Source organism: Sciurus carolinensis, chromosome 3 (genome assembly GCF_902686445.1).
Source record: "Sciurus carolinensis chromosome 3, mSciCar1.2, whole genome shotgun sequence".
Classification (NCBI taxonomy): Eukaryota; Metazoa; Chordata; class Mammalia; order Rodentia; family Sciuridae; genus Sciurus; species Sciurus carolinensis.
The window spans coordinates 108,524,887-108,545,192 of NC_062215.1; the positions used below are offsets into that span (position 1 = coordinate 108,524,887).

Consider the following 20,306-nt stretch of genomic DNA (forward strand, 5'->3'; position numbering starts at 1 on the left):
TAAAGGGTTTTCTACAGTACAGACAGGAAGCACCATATCTGATGTGAAGTACTTTACACTTGCCTGTGCAAATAACCAGGAAGTGCCCTGGCAGAAGGCAGCAAGTCTACTCTACCTAATTGACATTCATTTAAATAATTCAGTAGTTTAAATGTCAAGCCAGAGGTATTCCCTCTCTGCAGAGCTCACCCACATTGTTTGTTCTAGAAGGCACCTCCCAGCATTACTCAGTGTTATGGCTGGCTCCATATGCCCTTTGTATCACAGGAACCAGGGCCGTGTGAAAACGCTCACAGCCTGGGCTGGCTGGGAACTGGCGGCAAGTTCTGACCACAAATGGAGGCTGCCTCCTATAGAGAGGGAGGCCAAGGGGTGGGGGAGGATGGGGGCTGGCTCTGCAAACCAGAGATGCAGGCTGGGAATCCCAGGAGTTTACCACAGCCAAATCTTTAAAAAGATTTTTCTTGTTCTGGGCAATACTCAGCTCGCCATCTGGACACACCTACCCTAAGACTAATCCTAGACTGGCAGAAGAAGAGGCAGAGCAAAGAGCATCACGGACTTTCAAAGACTGTTCATAGTTTGGGATAATCTTGTATGTCACAGTAAATGTATTCATATTTATGTTTGAGACTTTAGCAATCTAAGCACAATACTATGGACTTATCTATTCCCACCTGCCCAGTCATGCACTCTATAATGCTTTAAGGCATTTAAACTGATTATTATTCTAAATGGTGCATAAAAGCCCACATTTCCCACTAAGATTTTTCATACAAGACAAATGAGCAAATGCTACAAGTAAACCAGCCTGTAGTTATGATCCATCCTTGGGGTCAGCAAAAGAAACAAGCTGAATTTTTTAGTCTTACCTCAAAGTAGCACAAATAATAATGCAGTAATTAGATTGTAATTACAAAAGTCCAAAAGCACAGAACTTATATCAGCTAAAAAAGGAGCTCCAAATATTCCTGGCCTCCTTCCAACAGTCTAAACAATTCATTCACTTGAAATGGCAGCTTATATTAGGTTTATAGATTATGGGAGTCCTTCCATCATTTTCTAATCCGGAACACGGTTTGGCACCTCTCCAGAATCTGCAAGCATTTGAGATCTCTGGCATTAAACAAAGGCTTAAGGAAGGATTTTGCAATGCCAGGTTTCATTGCCAGCAAGTCTGCTCCTAAGACAGGAGCACAAAGGTCCATCCGGAATGCCTAGTGAAGGGCATTTGATCCTCTGGCAAGAAGGCAGGCTATATGCTCAGGGATTAAATACCCCAAGTGCCCAGATGCTTTCTCATTATAAAACACTCATTTAGCAAACTCACTTTCTTTTTTCTTTTTAATCAAAGAGACTGATACTTAATAAAGTTGTAAAGCCAAGAAGAAAATGTGTTCCAGGATTATAAAAGTATAGAAGCATTCCAAAAAGACGGTTATAAACTAGAATAACAACAAAAATATCTAAGATTTTGAACTCATGATGCCTCCACTCCAAACGTGCTCCTCCCCAGCGTTCCCTAACTCAGGGAATAGCAGCACCTGATTCTCACTGGCTCCTACCACTCTCCAAAGACAGGCAACAGTCTAACCCCTGCCTGCTCCCTGGCATCCTCTCCAGCACATGGCAGCTCCCAGACGGTCTCTTCCTGCTTCAGGATCCCAGGTCCTGTAGGTGTGGAATTCCCTCCAGTTTATGTCCACCTCTTAACATTGCTTTCTCCTAGTCAGTGCCTATCAACCAAGCACATCCTACCTTGCATGATATTTCCTGGAGCAGACTTTGTTCACGCACCCAAATGTAGAGAAGGAACCTCTTTCAGACACTCAGGTCTGTGACCCTGTGGCTGTTGAATGCCCAGCCCTTTCATCTAGATTGCAAGCACTGTGAGGGTGGGAACTGCACCTGCCTGGATCACCATTACGTACCCAGCCAAAGCCTCGGTGCCTGGCAGAAGTACCAGCCTGATGAGGATTTGCTGCAGCATGAATTTTCTCCTCACAGAAAGGTTTCAGAGGTGAGAAGAGACCTGATGCTAGTTTTCAGAGCAGACTGAGCCCATAAAGTCTTCAAATGTCAGCACAGAACTTAAGGCAAAGCTTAGTCACCAGGCCAGCATGTCTGTGCAAACCATTTCTTCCCTAAAGAAGCCTGCCATACCATCACATCTGTTCACTACTCGGGCTCCCATGTGTGGCAAATTAGTACTTTTTGTGGTACAGTAGGTTTTTTGTTAGTTTGTTTGTTTGTCAAAAGAAAGAACTAAGACACAAGAGTTCCTAAAATAAGGAACTCTAATACATCTAGAACAGCTGGGCTTCTGTGGCTGGTCCTCTTTGGGTTGGCTGCTTAAGGACTTTGGGCTACTGTAGTGCTACAGTGATCAAGATCATCCACACACAGTAAGTGCCCTCAACACCAGTCAGCTTACAGTGATGCCTGCAGCCTTGGATGCTTAGAGGAGAAAAAGCTGCCCCTGATCTTTGCTGCCATTTTTTTTTTCCGTATCAGTGCCATAATGTCAAGTTCAGCAGGGAGCAGGAAAGAGCAAATTACATCATGTTCTCCTCTTGCTTTGCTGAAGGTGATAAGGATTCCTAAGTCATCCTGCATTTGAACTGCTGAAGCTGAGAAAGAAAAAAAAAAAAAAAGTACCATCTGTTTATTTTGTGTCTGGGCTGACTCCTTGTCTCTGAAATAATCCCTGTAAATTAAGCCTATTGCAGCAGCCACACCTTCTATTTCAAAGCCAAAAACTCAGCCCGTGTTCAAGTGACTAACAAATTAAACAACACTGTGGGGTAATGACCTAAGACAATATTGGCCTGTCTTTTCCATGTTTTTTATGATTCTCTGAATGCAGGACAGACTTGGCTTTAACATAGTACTGTCTATGACGCAACTCCTTAACATGAGAGGAAAGTAATGCCCTCTGTTTTGTCTTCAAACTTCTCTAGCCAAGGTTTCACAGAAACAAATGATTACGAGGACTGAGGGTAATTGCCTACTGTGGAATATTTCCATAGGCCAGAAAACACTCTCCCCCACCCCTCCACATATAACAATGCCCATGTCCGAACAAACCTCCAGTTCCAGGGAGAGCAGCCTGAAGGAAGAGGAAAGCAGTTCATCCCAGTGAGTTATAAGCAGTTCAGAAAAGTCACTCCTTCTCTGTGGTTCCATCTATTAACCATCTCAGGCTGGAAGCTCTGCTCATAGTACAGAAGGGGTGCCGCTCTTGGTCAACTCATTTTTGGTGGTTTCCCCGACTCCTTGGGCTAGCCAGGGAGTACATGGCTTGCCACTGAGGGCTTCCTACCTGGTCTCTGAATTGAAACTTGGTTTAACAGGAAAACTTAAATAAAGGACAGAATAGTGGAGAAGGAACCATCAGGGCCTTCAGAGCCCAGCTCTGTACCTTGGTTTCTCCTCTCCTGCCCTACTCCACCTTTCCTCTGGGGTTCAGGGACCTGACCTCCTGCAAGTTTGCCAACCTTGGATCTAGTTACCATCACAAGCCTTTACCACACCTCTCCACCCTTTCCGGAAGTTTTCAAACCACACAGATAAACCCTTCAAATGCTGGGCAGGGTTCCAGTTTGTTTAACAACAGTCTTGGAATGCAGCCTTAAGGCATTGTGGCACCCAAAGCCAAAGGTGAAAATGCCCCTAATTAGTACATCCCCCTTCCCTAGCTCTATACTCTGTCCTACTCCAGAGAAAAGCCCAGAAGGGACATGGTGATTTCTAGACTACTTCCATTCCATGCTAGATGAAACCATAGGCATTAAAAACTAAAAAGAGCGAAAAATTGGGGCACGGTCCAAACCTCTGTTACTGCTACTTCCCTATCTCCCAGCTCCCCAATCTACTTCCCAAGGCCCTATCTAGTCCAGAGCTCCATGAGGAGATAATGAAGCAGGGAATTCCATGTCTTCAGTCCCAAGAATACATGACTGTATTGCCATCCCTCAGAACCTGATGTTTGCTTCACAAATCTTCCAACCCCTATCAGACTAATTAATATGGTCCAAAAGAACACATTAACTCCAAATTCAACACATTTAAGAAGACTGGCTGATTACTGAGAGAATAAAGACCGTACAGTCGCTAGGAGAAGGTTGAGTTTGGGTCATTTTGAGCTTATTCCTCTTTATTCAAGTTCAAAGAAAAGTTCCAGGTGCCTACGCTCAGGACAGAAGCAGACTGCATTTCTTCAGAGTACTGTGAACCAGAACTGGCTTTCCAAACACACTGCCTCAATCTCTGCAGCATGGCAAACCATTCCCAGCTTCCACAGTCATCTTGGACCCTGGCAGAAGAAAGCCAGCTAAATCTGAGATGTGTCACGAGGCCACTGGCTGGGAAGCAAGAATACCTAAACAAACCCAAGCCGAGCAACAGGCAAGAGTTTCCTCAGATTCCCGCTGGCTCCCGTAGCTGCAGATCACTCCCAGCCTAAAGATAACCCAAGTATCTACGAAGGGTCACTTTTAAATAGTAGCTTTAATACCACCAGTCATCTCAGAAGTATTTCCTTCCAGAGCCTGCTTCCATCCATGCTGTCATGCCAAGTCTGTCCAACAATGGCAAGCCCAGTGAGGAGATGAAAGTCCAGAAGGAAATGGAAGGAGTCCCAAAGGGGGGCAGACAGCTCCTAACATACTGCGGTTCTATTAATTCTCCACGCACTCACATTTGTACTACTGAGAAATAATCTTGCAGAGACACCCCGTGGAAACCATCTACTAAACCACTGGAGATTAAAGAGCAGGTATAAAATGAAACGAAAGAGTTTAACTCAATGCCTCCCCTTTCTAAAGCAGAGGCAACACAAACCATGGTTGGCTGCCATCCAGGAGTTTTTTAGGAAAACCTCTCCTTCCAAGAGGAAACTCGGGCCTCTCAGTGTATGAGCCCACTGTTCTGTTGAACAAGGGAACTATATGGAACCTTCGGACACACTGTACATACACAGCCATTATGGTCACCCACTAACCACACAAGTGCCAAATGGACCTGCTCAAAAGCTTGCTTTTTGTTTTAGGTTCTTTTTTTGTTTTTGTGTGTTTGTTTGGTTTTGCTCCCTTTTATGCTGGGCCCCGATCTTGCTAAGAATCATTAAAATCTGCTCAGTACCTCACCTGCTGTCTACCAAGTGAGTCCACACTGTCCTTCAAGGCAGTCGGCCAGGGGCTGCTGTACCAGGGACAGGTGCTCAGTGGGCTATTTTCAGTTGCTATCAGCTCAATCGGGAGCCGCACATGCTCAGGAGGCAGGCGAGTTTTGGTAGCGTTTCAAACTCTGGGAAGCCAAGAGACATACACCTTTCACAGCTGCTAGGGCAACCAGCCGTCCAGTGCTCCTCCCAAGACCGGAGACAGGCAAACAGTGTAACCTGCCCAGCCAATACGCTGGCAGGCAGGCTGTACCTCTCGGCTCACTGCCTGGGTTATTCTGAGCGGGGCTTATTGACACTCCATGGCAACACAGGAACAAAGGGCCAGCTAGAAGGATTGAAGTGTCTTGCAAAAGTTGCTAGAAAAGTCGGCAGCTCAGGCTTCTGTTTTCATAATAAAGTTAGCAGTGGATTAGATAATTCTTGTTTCGAAGCTATTGTCATTATTTGTGAGCTACCTGTAATAAAGTTCTACTTTTTGAACTAAAGCTTGCTTCTGTTTGCCATCATTTAGTTGCTATAGATGGGATGCCTTTGAAAATGCAGCATGCGGTTGGCTTGCCACAAAACTGCAGGAGGACTGGTTTTTCTCACTCCCTTTCCTTCTCTTCTTGACACGACTTACAATCTCCTTCCATCACACCACTCTTTCAAAGCACACAAATTGCCTCTACTTAATCTTTCACTAGCTCTCCACTGCTTTCAGAATACAAGACACAACACCTCAAGCACAGGGCTCTGCCTAACTTGCAGGTCTCAACTCAACCCTAATTAATTCTGTCTCATGACTTGGTGTCCCCCATGGTCTCTGGGTTCCACCCTTCCCCTGCCTAAAATGTCCTTCTTAGTTCCTCTTTTGCTGGTCTAAGGCCTGTTCATCCTACAAGACTCTGCCTCCATGGATGGCCAGTCCCAGTCCCAGCCCCAGCCCCATAGGAGTCGAAGGTATTCCTTGTAAGGAAAGTATTAGTATCATGTGGTAAGACGGACTTCCAACAACCGGACTTTGACTCATTAACAGCTAGAACCCTTTCTTGCTTACACAGACATTGCCAGGGCCAGCCCGTTTTGACAAATGGTACTCCGTGTGAATAAAATCTACAGGTAGATTATTATTTTTAAGGTGACTCTCACCACCTCCCCAAAAAGAATTTTGCGTTCTTCTTTTTATTCCTTCTTTCCTTCCCACATCCCCAAAATGTGTGTGTGTGTGTGTATGTATATATCTCCTTGGAAAGTTCATGTTCTTTTCTAACCCATAACAAAGAATTAGGCTCAGCATTAACCCAGGCTCTAGGAAACACCCGCTCCCAGGGCTCAGATTCAGCTGATTAGAATCAGGCAACAGCTGTTACAGTGTTATGACCAAGGCTGAGAAGGTGCAAATGTAAACTTCCCTTTTCCTCTCAAATCACTGGCTTGGAGAAACAGGGTGGTCAGGCTACATGAAGTTGTGAAAAAAAAAAAAAAAAAAAAAAAGATTCTAGGCCAGCTTTGTTGGTGAATATACCAGAAGACCTAAGATCAGTGGTCAGAACTTTCCTCTTGGGGCAGCAAGAGTTTCTGAAAAGTGAACTCTTAGGAGCAGACTGAGGGGTGTCTTTTTTTAAACAGGGTTTTGACCCATTAGCAAAATCAATTTAGTAGTTCATGACAAGGTTTCTTTCCATTTTTTTGGAGATGAAACTGAATAGTGTTAAGGAAAGAGAAGAAACATGGTAAGAGTAATTACTATTTCATGAACCTATTGTTTCAGAGGTGTGTGGGTCCCGTATGCACATCGGGTCCTACTCTAAAATGTTTCTAGCTGTGAGTCAGTCAGAAGTTGGGAAGCCACCCCACCCTGTGTCTTATACTTCTTGGAATGACATGAGTTCTGCGTAATTATGACTATTATAAATAATCATTATCCATGGAAGCTTGCCTGAGTTCACCTCAAGCTACAGGGGGAGTTCTAGAGGGGCTAGCAGTGTTTTGAGAGTGGTAAATTAGTTTTTAAAAGAGTTTTATTTTACCTTTTTTTTTCCCTCAAGTGAAAGTTACACATATGACAATCCTACATGCCTCCTATTTTACTAGTTTTTCTGTAGAAGAAATGGCATACCTCCTCTTACTCGAGACCTATCTATGAGGACCCAAGGCTCTGCACCCTTAATTATGAGAAAAGCATTTCATAAGCTTGTGAATTGAACTTGTTTTCCCATCTGTTCAATGCCTGATTTTGTTTGATTTGAATTTTTAATGAGTACTACCCAACCCCCTCTTACACTGTCCAAAATAGATAGATAGATAGATAGATAGATAGATAGATAGATAGATAGATAGGTAGTGGCTGTGGCTCTATTTTAACTACTCACAGTAGAAACAAACATTTCCTAGGAAGGAGAGGCTAACAGAAAGCTTTGTTTCAGCTCTCCTTGCATCAGCTCATATACAATCATTTTATTACATAAGAAAACATGACAATAAGGAAACAAAATCTTAAAAGTGTGCAGCTTCACCCAACATTTACAATTTAAGTTCTTGTAACGGCAAATAACCCAACACATCTCATCTCTCGCTCCATAAAAAATTCTCTCATTTGATGATATGGTAAAGAAAAAAAATTATTCTGAACAAAATAGATAAATTATAGTAACAAGAAATGAGAGCAACGAATTTAATACTGAGATATTTCTTTTACATTCATTCACCCCTTTAAGAACTTCCTGAATCCTCAATAATGAGAAATTCAAAGAAAGGCTTATTCTATTCTTCCCCCAGTGGCAAAGAGCGGCACCTTTGTGGACCCTAACAAAAAGTCCATTGAAGTTATCCCCTTCCTTCCTTCATTGGGTAATTGGGCTGGAAAGTATGAGTGGCAATGGCTTTGGAAATACTAAAATCCAGTCAACTTGGAAAATAATTTAGGACATAGAAATCTTCTCTAGGGTAGGCCAAAATCTCTTGCAACAAAACTCTGCATAAGTCCAGGCTCCCCTGCTATAATAAAATCTAAGTGTGACTTACAATCTTACAAAATGTTGGTTGTCTCAGTTTTAAAAGAATTCCAAAGACGCAATACCCCATTTTAAGTACAAGTGTCAACGTCTTCACCTGCATGCATTCAGGGACAAAAGGAAAGCCAAACCCAGAGGTTCTGTCTTCTCCCTGGTGGCATAATAGTAGTATTAGAGCATGATGAGTCTTATTAGTGGGAAGGAAGGGAAGAATATACAGGTAATTAGGACTCAAGTGCTCTTCTCTGTAAAAGCAAATAAAACTCTTCCTGCAGCTAGAGTTGTGCAGATAATGAACATGAAAAATGATTACTGGTAGGAGAGACAAGAGAAGTAAAAAACACAAACCCAGCTGAAGGGGCCTTGTCATTTGCTATTACACATTCTCTTCTTACCCTCTCAAACAGACTAGATTGAGCTGGATTTTAGCACGCACCAGACATAAATGAATGTAGATGTAGCTAACTTAGGACACACCCCCACAAAAAAAAAAAAAAAAAGTGAAAATTTGAAGAGGATTAATAATGACAGAAGCTCTTAAGAGCTGGAGATGTGGCTCAGTGGTAGAGCAGTTGACTAGCACTAGTGAGGCCCTGGGTTCAATCTCCAGCACCACACAAAAAATAATAATAATAATACTAATAATAATAATGATAGAAGTTTCGAATACTACTCCTCAAAGAACATTACGCCTTTTGTTGACTGTGTAACCTCAAGAAAGAGCTTTAACCAACCCAAATAGGCCAAAAAAAAAAAAAAAAAGAAAGAAACAAACAAACAAACAAAAAACCTGTCTTGCAAGGGTAATTGTGAGGATTGTGGAAAATAAATACAAATTAATATGGGAAATAATAACATAAAGCAGTTAGCCCACTAACTTGCACATACTAAGCTGTCAATTATTATTAAGTGTTACCATCAAAGTATGCAGTATTTTCCGATTTTCTGTATTTAGAAACAAAAACAACAATAATTTTTTTAAAAAGTCCCCTTCTGCTCAGAGCATTTAGAGTTCCATAGAATTTGAAAACCATTCTGAAGTACACTCAAACTCTATCCAATAGTAGGTCCATGATTTTGGACCTACCATTTGAAGTGTTAACAGATTTTTAATCAATGTTTAAGAAACATTTGGTCCTCAGCAATGCAAAAAAAGAGGGAAAAAAACATTTGGGAGACAAAGGAGCAAGAGTTATTTCATGGATTTGTTTTTTGTAAGGAGAGGACACATAAATTTACACATTTATGGTTGACAAGTGATGTTTTGATGCTTTTATATAAAGCATTATGTTCTAATCATGGTAAGCACACCTATCTCCTCAAACATTTATCACTTATTTGTGGTGAAAACATTCAAAATTCTTCCTCTTTGCTTTCTTTGAAATATATATTATTATTATGTTGCCATCCCACTGTGCAACAGAATCCCAGAACTAACCTTCCCTGTCTAGTGTAACTCAGTATCCACTGGTCAACCTTTCCCTATACTTCTTTGGTTGTTTTAGAGGTGGGGTCTTGCTATGTTGTCCTGGTTGCCATTGAATACCTGGGCTCAAGCCATCCTCCCGCCTCAACCTCCCCAGTAGCTCATGACACCATGCCTGACCCTTGCTTGTTTTTTAATGTACTACAAAATATATTAGAAGAAAATCTCACCAGGCACAGTAGCACATGCCTATAATCCCAGCGACTTGGGAGGCTGAGGCAAGAGGATCACAAGTTCAAGATAAGCCTCAGCAATTTAGCAAGGCCCTTAGCAACTTAGCGAGACCCTGTCTTAAAATAGAAAATAAAAAGGGCTGGGTTGTGGCTCAGTGATAAAGCACTGCTGGTTTCAATCCCCAGTACCAAAACAGAAAACAAAAAAATAAAAAAACAAAAAAGAACAAAAAACCTCTACGACTTTTATTATTTATGTCCCAATAATGTTATTTAGCATCATTGATATCATTGGTGCACAATTAATAAGATGGTTCCCCTACTCTGTAAATAGTAAATAGGGGTCTGTTTTTTTTTTTTTTTAAACTTGGTAATCTATAAAGTTCAGCACCATAGAAGCTATAATGCTATTACAAATGTCTTCATTGTCTACCCTGGTGTTTAACTCTTTGGAGTAAGTATTTTATACTTAACATCTGCTTTACAAGTAATGTTGAGTATATTAAAGCATATTACAAATAGGGTTAATCTGTGTTACAAAAAAATGCTGGTAAACACGAAAAAACAAGAATGCCTTTCATAGACTATGCTACTGACAGTTAACATGGAGCTGAGCCAGGAAGAGAGGATAGCACCCAGGCAAGGGCCATTATGACTGGAGCACTCTAGGTCAGAGCACCCACTGGATGTTCTGCTTTTTAAAAAGACAGTATTTCAGCTAAAGGATGAGGCATTCTTTTCCATACTCTTGTCCATATTTGTTAACATCCTAGTGGTGGTGGTAGATTTAATGGCAAAACCTTAGTGGCCATTTATTTCTGTATCAGCCCAGACAAACTAGTTTCATTACATGTTTTCACTGTGGCATTAAAATGTCACTTGCTGGACTCTGGGAAGCTTAAGAGCTGGAATCAGGAATAAAGCAACCAACAGCAATGCTGTTGACAACTAACATAAATTCCATTTTCTCCTCTCTTTTTCCTGTTTTTTTCTCCACTCCTCCTTCTCTCTTTATACTACATTTCCACTTCTATTTCTCTTTCACTCCTTTTCTATCTTGCCTACATCACATTTAAGTCTATGATACCAATGTGAACCCCAGGTACTAATTAATACCATACAGAACTGGTTAAGGCACCTATGGAAAGATAAGACAATTGGAGAGAATTCAGTCCTGAGAGTATATGGATTTAAAAATAACAATAATAATCATATTGTTAAGTAATTTAAAAGAAGAGAAAGAATCCTGGAAACTCACTTGAACTAAATGTGTTTAGAAATTGCTAAGTATTTCCTGGGAGACAATTTCATCAGGGGGACAATCACCCCCAGATGAAAACCACTGCTAACTCAACAAATCTTGCCAGCTTTCATGGAAGCCCTTTCCTCTTAATAATCCCTTCCACACTGCCACAGAAGGCAACTTTCCTCAAACATCCTTGGCACTAATTGACACAACTGTCATATTATGTCTTTAACAACTTTGCTTAGAGCAGAGTCAACACTCTAGATATCTAAAGCGGGATATGATTGCACTGTCCAAGAGAAATAAAATGTTAGCAATCTTACATAATTCTAAATTTTCTCAAAGTGGTAAAAAAAGAAACAAGTGAAATTTACATCTTCATTGTCTTAAAAAAAAAAAATCCAGTTTGTACCTCACACTTAGAGCATGTCTTAATTCCACTGCCACATTTCAAATGCTACACTGACCACAGGCCATCACATTGGACAATGGAGATGCACAATGTATGTCAATGAATATGGAAAGGAGGTAGGAATAGATCAAATAGTATATGCTTAAAAATAACAAAATAGATTCCAGAATATTGAAGCACAGAGGTTCCCACTGTACTGGCTACACTAACTTGTCTAATTACCTACTTCCTAACAACTATCAATTATATAAAGTAGACTATTACACCCCAAAGAACTTATAACTAGGTAATGTCCCTCACTTGGCCTTACTGTCCCACCTATCATAAGGAGGCTGAATTCACATTGTAAGCATCAATCTCTAAGGAGGAACCCTTGTAAAACAGAGTAGGCACAGCTTGATGCACAGGAAGGCAAGTTTATGTTTTGTGTATCTACAAAGTTATATGCCAACATTCTAAAAGGAATCACATAAAAAGCAGAGAATTATGAATAACTTTTATTTTTTTCTCTCTTGGTTATCTACTCTTTGGTTTTAAAAAGGACTAGTACTGCCTCTAAGCAACTTTTTGGAAATTGCCAGAGATGCCAAAGTCCTTAAAATACCTGACTGGTATTAAAGTTTAACCTGATATGTTTGCAAGAGAAATGGGCCCTCACCAGACACTGGAACTTCTAGCATCCTGCAGTTGAAATTTTCAGTCTCTGGAACTGCAAAATAAACATCTATTGTTCATGAGCAACCCTTTTTGTAACATTTTTGTTACAGCAGCCCATACAGACTAAGACATAGCCAATGCCCCCACAAATTTTGACTGTCCCACTACACATTCATTTACATGAAAAACCTTCATATAATTAATTGAGCCTAATACCTAACTATATACTATATATATCTTATACTGTCTTTATGTGTAAATTTCCCAAAAATATATATATACTACTATATAACCTGGGGGTATGTTATCAGCTTTCCACTACTGTTACAAGTACTCAAGATAATCAACTTAATAAGAGAAAAGGTTTACTTTGGCTCACGGTTTGGAAAGTTTCAGTCCATGACAGTTTTGGTCTCACTATTTTATCCAGTGGCAACACAGTGTATCATGGTGTGAACACATGGCAGAGGAAACCTGTCACCTCAAGGTCAAGTGCAATAGACAAAAAGTGAAAGGGATGAGGTCCCACAAACCTCTTTGGGGGCACACCCCGAATACCAGAAGACTTCCCATAGGCCCCACCTCTTAGTTTCCATCACTTCCCAATAGTGCCAAGAGGGGAACTAGGCCTTTAATAACACATGAGGGCTCCTTCTAGATTCCAGATTTAAACTATAACAGAAGGTCAGCAGTTCCCAATTTTTGTTTTTATTCAGAAAATACAATCATTGAAGGTTAGGCCACTTGTGACAATAATACAACACAACAGTACCAACCTGCTTCTGAGGATGCTGAAGATGATTACATACATAGCACATGCTAGAGTAGCCCCCCTTGTCCTGGGGAGACATGTTCCAAAATGTTCAATGGAAGCCTGAAACCATGGAGAGCACCAAACCCTAAATATACTATGTTTTTTCCATACACATATCCTATGATAAAGTTTAATTTATATTAGCATATTAAGAGTTCTTAACAACTAATAGAAAAATCATATTACACCAGAATAAAAATTATTTAGAACTTATGAATTATTTCTGGAATTTTCATTTAATATGGTTACACAATGGCTGACCACAGGCAATTAAAACTGTTGAAAATGGAACCATTGGGGGACAGGGAGCTATTCTACTTCTTTATGTCTTCTACATACTCATGCTGACTATGATAGAACATATGGAATTTGTTTATATATACTACTGTATTGTTAATTACAGAAATTTCTTTATTTCTTAATATTTATTTTAGATGGTGCATTATGCCAAATTTTTATATTTTTAAATACTTTAAAATTACAATATAATAGGGATCAGAATTGCAATTCAAAATAGTACAAAGGCATTACCAAATATTTATTATAAAAAGGGTGTGTTGAGGCTAATAGGGTTAAGAACTGCCTAGTTTACAGCAAGCCAAATGATACACAGTATATTTATCCTAATCCAAATAGCTGTGTGTCCCTTACCTTCCACACTTGGGGAAGGAAAGGCAATCATCATTAGCACAGGAAGAATCATCACTCCATCTACCATCGTACAACTGTGGAGAGAAGAGAAGAGAAGTAAGTAAAACAAAATCTTAACTGCAGAATAACAAATTAAATTAAGCATATTATCTTCCTCTGCCATTGAAGGCTCTTCTTACAAATCCCCCTAACATATGTTCTCTTATGTTTAGTACATTTAAATGGATGCCCTTTTCATTGATCTTAGGAAATCATTTGAGGAGTTAATCAGAATCACCTCACTTTCTCTGAGCCTACCCTCTTATGAAAAACTCAGTAAGGAACTCAGGAAACAGTGGTGTAAAGGCTGAAAATGAGGCATTCCCAAAGATTCCAGTTTTGAATTTGATCTTACCCTACTACTGAACACCACATTGACACAATATTAAAAACCCTAAGAAGAATGAATAGACTATTCTAGCACAATGTTAAAGATTAAGAGACTGAATAACTCAAGCTGAATTTCTGTTTGCACCTTACATTCCTTTAAAAGGTGAGGAGGTGGTGGAATCGGCATTCCAAAGAAAACCACCAAACATGCAAACAGAAAACACCTCATCTATGGCAAAGAAATGCATTTCTATATTAACCTTGAAGGACAGATGCAATTAAGACAGGAATACTCCTGAAATATGAAATCATGTACATCTATAATATATGAAATTACCATTGAGAAAACAGGATAGTTGATGTTGTCCCAAAACTACATTGACAGAAGCTCAATTTTCTGAATTAAGAACTTTCCCACTTGAGAAAGTTCTACAAATATCAGGAATCTGATGGGAATCTGGCTAGGTGCAATTTTCTAGATAGGGTAACAAAGAAAACTGGTACAGTTCTTCATGAATAGGCTAACGTGCTACCTTACTGTTACAGCTTCAAACCAAAGGGCAAATTCTGTTAAACTGTTCGGAGTAGACTTCTTGTGATCCTCCTTCTTAAAAAAAAAAAATTCGGTTGGTGGTCTGATTGTTTCCTTACCACACTCCATCATGTCTTTCCACCTCTCATTTAATATTTCCCTTTTTCCACAATTATATTTCAATCTATTACTTCTGTAATAACAAGGAGAGATACTGGGAATTTTAATGCACCTTCCTTTTATCTTTAAAAGCATTTGAAACTGGAGTGGCCCTCTTCAACTGTAGTTGTTATAATAATTCATGTTCCTATAGATCTTCTCTCTAGCAAGTCTTTTTGAGACTACAAATTCCTCATCTTGACCCCTCACAACCACAGGCTAACTCCTCCGACACTCTCTGTGCCTCTGAAGAGCAGTATGCTGTTTGTTGCCCTCTGCTTGAACCGTCCCAAGCTGCTCATGTCACTCATGATCTAGCTCAAAAGGTGGTATAGTTTGAATCTGTCCCCCAAAAGTTTCTGTATTGCAAACTTGATCCCCAAAGTCATATATTAGTAGTATTTGGAGGTGGGGCTTTTAGGATTAGATGACCTCAAGAGGGTGGGGTCCCATGCTGGCACCAGAGTCTTGTAAGAAGAAGGAAAATCAACCCTAGCCAGTGGCCTCACGGTGTGATATATTCTGCCATGGTACAAGGCAGGAAGAGGGTCCTCACTAGAGCTGAGCAGATGCTGGAGCTGTGTTCTTGGACTCCCCTGCCTCCAGAACCATGAAAGTAAATTTCTCTTATTCCCAAATTACCTGGCCTAAGGTATGCATTGTGGGGAGATAAAATAGACTAACACTTGGTAAAAGCCCTCTCCACTTAAGAGACTTCAGCTCCCCAGCACGGGTCTAGAACGACTTGCATCAAGTCTGTGGCAGTCCCCAGCAACCGTCCCTCAACTTGGACACATGCATCCAACAGCCGGCCATGTGAGAAAACTCCTTGAGTCACAGAATAAAAATACTAAACTCTCTTTTTCATAAAACTGTGAATTTTAAAAAGTAGTAAATGACTCAAGCCTTTATTGGGAGTCTCTCAGTTCCCTGTGACAGCAGAACGTGAGGTAGCTTTCAGGAAGAGCACAGTTACGTGATGAAAGGGTGGGCATGATCTGCTTACAGAGTACAGCTGAGCACCAGACCTTAGGGTCCATTTAAGTGGATTTATAGTTACACTGGCTAGTTATAATGAAATGGCAGGTGTCCTAAAACAAACTAGAGTTTGTTATGTTACTAATGTCAGCACCCAAAGAGTAAGAAAACCATGCCCCAACCTCACTTATTCCTAATAGTTCTTCTTCTTCAAAAAAAGTAAGAATATTCAGGTTAATCTGGTATGAAGTAGTCTCCCCAAATTCAAAATTTAAAAAAATATTTGAAAACTGGATTCACATCCAGTGACATATATCATAAATATTACTTGAATGTCTTGAGCTTTTCAGTACTAATATGATGCCATCACTATTACCTTAACTATTTCATATTTAGTTTTTAAAATTTCTATATTATATATTACTATGATTTAGATCTTGAATGTCCCCCAAAGGCCCATGTGTTAAAGTCTTGGTCCCCAGGGTGGTGCTACTGGGAGATGGAGGAATCTTTAAAAGATAGGGCCTAGTAGAGGGTTGTTAGGTCACTGGGAGCATGTCCTTGAAGAGGACTGTGGGATCCTGACCCTTTCTTCTTCCTATTTTATTTTTTTTAACCTGACCATGAGGTGAGCAGTTTGCTCCACCATGATATGCCCACCATTGCCATCCATACCTTCATTAGATGCCTAAAGCAATAGGTCTACCCCATCATGAACTGGAACCTCTACCATAGCCAAAACAAACCTTTCCTCTTGCTAAGTTAGCTATCTCAGGTATTTTGTTATAGGGATGAAAACCTGAGGGCTGGGGATATAGCTCAGTGGTAAAGTGCTGCTTTGTTAAATCCCCAGTACCAAAATATAAAAAGAAAGAAAAAGAAATTAAAAGGAATTCTGATTTCTCTTAGTCATCTGTCAGTGTTACATCATTATCACCAAAACATTAGTGATACTTACTAATAAGCCTGGCACTGTGCTTAGGATCAATATGCATTATCTTGTTCAATTGCTCCCTAAAACACCATGAAAAATACTCATATTAATTCTATTCTACAAATAAGAAAATGGATGAGAGGAAGTAACTGATCCAAGGACCCAAGGTCAAACCCACATGTATATTTTACAATATACAGTTGCATTTTATATAAAACACAAATCAACATATTTTTAGGGTACATTAAGAAAATTAAACTGATCTAATATGTCATCAAAAGCCATTTGAAACCACTAAACTAAACTTATGTTTTATCTCAGTCTTATCTCTGAATTCCCAGTCCTTCTTTCATTAATTCATTCATGCATTCAAATACTATTGAGAGCCTACTATGTGGCATAATTAGAAACTATATACTATGTACTATATATTACACACACAAATATGGTTTCTGCTATTGTGGAACTTACAACATAGATATACTGGTAATCAAATAATCATCAAAAATATTGCATAACTTAAAAACTGAAGTATGAAACCATATTGCCCAGAAAACAAGTTGAGATTTTTCTGGAGCATGGGGGAACTTCCCTGAGGAGGTAGTACTTGAATAGTCCAGGGTGAAGGTACCAGGAAAAAGGCACCTGCTAGGTGTGTGTGTCTGTCTGTGTGTATATCGCGGGGGATGTGATACAGACATGGGCAGGTACACACAGAATAACACGTAAGGAAAAAGTACAATTCCTCAATTTCTATAGAAGCCCCATGGCCAGGATGAGTGTGGTATGTCCTGAGGACTTTAAGGCTTAACTTAAAACTGGAAAACACCAGAATGGTCAGGAACCAGAAACCTAGAAGAGCTGCTCTAAGAAGCTGGAGACAGCCCAAGAAGACTGGAAAGGGGTTGCTACCTACCCCCACTGGTTCTTACCACCATCTCTTCCTTGGTTCCCTAGGCCCCTTACTTCCAGGCATGCCAATCAACCTGCTTCCTGCCATCTCTAGACCTCTGTATGTGTGCTGTCACTGGGTCCTCTTTCTAGGCCCAATCTGACTACGCATCATTCAAGTCTCAATGTAAATGCCCCTTCCTTCTAGAAGTGTGCCTAAACCCTCAAAAACCCTCTTCTCACTTTCATATACTACTCTATTAATTTTCCTTCATAGAAATCATCATTATTAATAATTATGCATTCAGATCTTTATGTGCTTCTGAACATGTCTCCCTTATTACACTGAAATCCACAGTAGCAAAATCTATTGTCTATCTTGTTCATCAATGCCAGAGCCATGTAGGTGCTCATTTAATACTTCTCTAAGTATAGTGCTTTCTAAATTAATAAGCTCAACTTATTAAAAAATTAATAGCTCTCCCTCCATGTATACCTGCAAAGGAATGACAAGATTAAAAAATGTATCATATCTAGTTATGTTATATGCATGTATGAATATGACATAATGAATTCCAGTTTACATATAATTACAATGTACCAATAAAACAAAATAAAAATGTATCATCTCCATAGACTTTCATGTGTACACTTTTAATTTGGGTAAGAATTAATGTCAACACTTAACTTCAAAGTCAAAAATCCTTTCAGTATTTAAAAAAAAAATTCAAAAACAATGACATTTCCATATTTTCCATGCCACAAAGACAACAAAAGCCAATGCCCCAAAATGTCTATTTACAGATTATCATTATGAAAGCAAAATTAATTTAAGCTTATAAATAAGGAGACAGAAAAAGAATGATAAATTCAGTCCCCAAAGCTAATCTTAAACTATGCCAAAAATTACTGGGGTAAAAAGCCAACATCACTTACTGGCTGCACCGTTCAAGGTCTGGAGTGCCTCTGCTGCCCATTAATTGAGTTGCTGAAAAGAGGACCCCAAAAAGGAAAGGAAAAAAGAAAGCAGAAAAGAGAATATTCTGAAAATTCCTGATCATGCTTTAATTATAAGAAACATCAGTGACACACACCTGTAATCCTAGTAGCTTGGGGGCTGAGGCAGGAGATCATAAGTTCAAAGCCAGCCTCAGCAAAAGCGAGGTGCTAAAGAACTCAGTGAGACCCTGTCTCTAAATAAAATACAAAATAAGTCTGGGGATGTGGCTCAGTGGTCGAGTGTTCCTGAGTTCAATCCCCGGTATATCCCTCCCCCCCAAAAAAGAAAAGAAAAAGAAACATCAATATGCTAAAGTATCAACCTAAATAATCTTATAATTTTAAACTTATAATCATATATATATATATATATATATATATATATATATATATATATACTGCCTTTAAAGTAAACTTTCAACTCCTCTGCTGTTGGTAAGAAAGAGAGATCAGTGGAAATGGAAATAGGAATAATTCAATAATTCAGGGATGCCTCACTCCAGTAGTTTCCAAACTTTTTGGCCTTATGATCTCTTTATACTATTGAAGATTACTGAGGAACTTGACAGTACACACTATATCTATTCATTTAATTAAACTTTAGAAATTGAGGGCTGGGACTGGGGCTCAGTGGTAGAACACTTGCCTAGCATGTGTGAGGCACTGGGTTCTATCCTCAGCACCACATTAAAAATAATTAATTAATTAATTAATTAAATAAAGGTATTGTGTTCACCTACAATTTATAACATAAGAAATTAAACCTGAGAATTTAAAAAATATTTTGTTTATATTAAGATAACAATAAACATACTACCCCATTTTTTATAAATTTGAAAAGAATTGTATGTTAAACAAAAAATATGTAGGAGAAAAGTGGCACTGCTTTACATTTTGCAAATCTTTATGTTTGGTTAAGAAGATACTTGGATTCTCAATATGATTCTACATTCAACCTGTTACAACATGTAGGACTGGTTAAAGTATACAGAGAAAATTCAGCCTCGCAAATGGAATTGCAAGAAGGATCTTGCAGAACACTCAAGAAAGTCTCAGAGACACCAGGGACTCTTGGACCACACTTTGAGAACCACTGCCTTACAGCTTAGATGCTCAGATCTTCTACTATACCACTTTGCCAAATGGTACCATATATATTAGACCAAGCACTTGCCCCCATACTTGACAAGAGTGCTACTCTCCTCAGTTTTAGAAATCTCATTAACCATTCTAACGTCAAGGACATTTGGCTGGGGAGATAGCTCAGTTGGCAGAGTACTTCACTTGTAAGTACAAGGCCCTGGGTTCAATCCCCAGCACCGCAAAACAACAACAACAAAAAAAAAAAAAATCTAACATCAAGGAAATCTATCAGTCATGGAAAAATGCGTTGATGTGTTTTTAAATGTAGGAATGATATTTTATATATACAACTACATTTTTTTAAGTAGGATATAAACTTGTAATCTGAAGGGCTCACTGCTTACCTCATTTAGGTTCAAGTGCCAAAGTCCCTAAATGAAGAGTAATAGGCTACTAGGATAGCAAAATATTATCTGAAAGGTTCTGAGTATGAAATTTTGCCTGTGGTGTATACAACTCTTCCTTCTGTTCTTGAATAAGACTCTCCATCCCTGGTAACTAATCTTAATACTTCAGTCACAAGGAAAATAGCTTTTTGGAAAATGGCTAGGGCCCTCCTGCCCAGTTAAGGCACCCTCTTTGAATCAGTATTTCTTATAGTGTCTCAGATCTACCCTTTTGGGAGACAGAGCATTCTCATGATACTCTACTAAAAACAGACAATCACAGGGCAGAGCAGAA

The 20,306-nt window shown here is 39.4% G+C and overlaps 1 protein-coding gene across 6 annotated transcripts in view; it reads right to left on the minus strand.

The window, feature by feature from the left end:
• Window positions 1–20,306, minus strand: part of Acvr1 (activin A receptor type 1) — a 120,676-nt gene that overhangs the window by 37,251 nt on the left and 63,119 nt on the right. For 4 of the 6 annotated variants that reach the window (XM_047546549.1, XM_047546548.1, XM_047546546.1 and 1 more), the window contains one exon: window positions 13,621–13,694. In XM_047546549.1, the coding sequence (XP_047402505.1) occupies window positions 13,621–13,687 (67 nt within the window). In that variant the 5' untranslated portion in view covers window positions 13,688–13,694. Of the gene's footprint in view, window positions 1–5,147; window positions 5,171–12,931; window positions 13,030–13,620; window positions 13,695–20,306 lie in introns of those variants that run through there. The other 2 variants (XM_047546551.1, XM_047546552.1) reach the window with 2 other exon arrangements.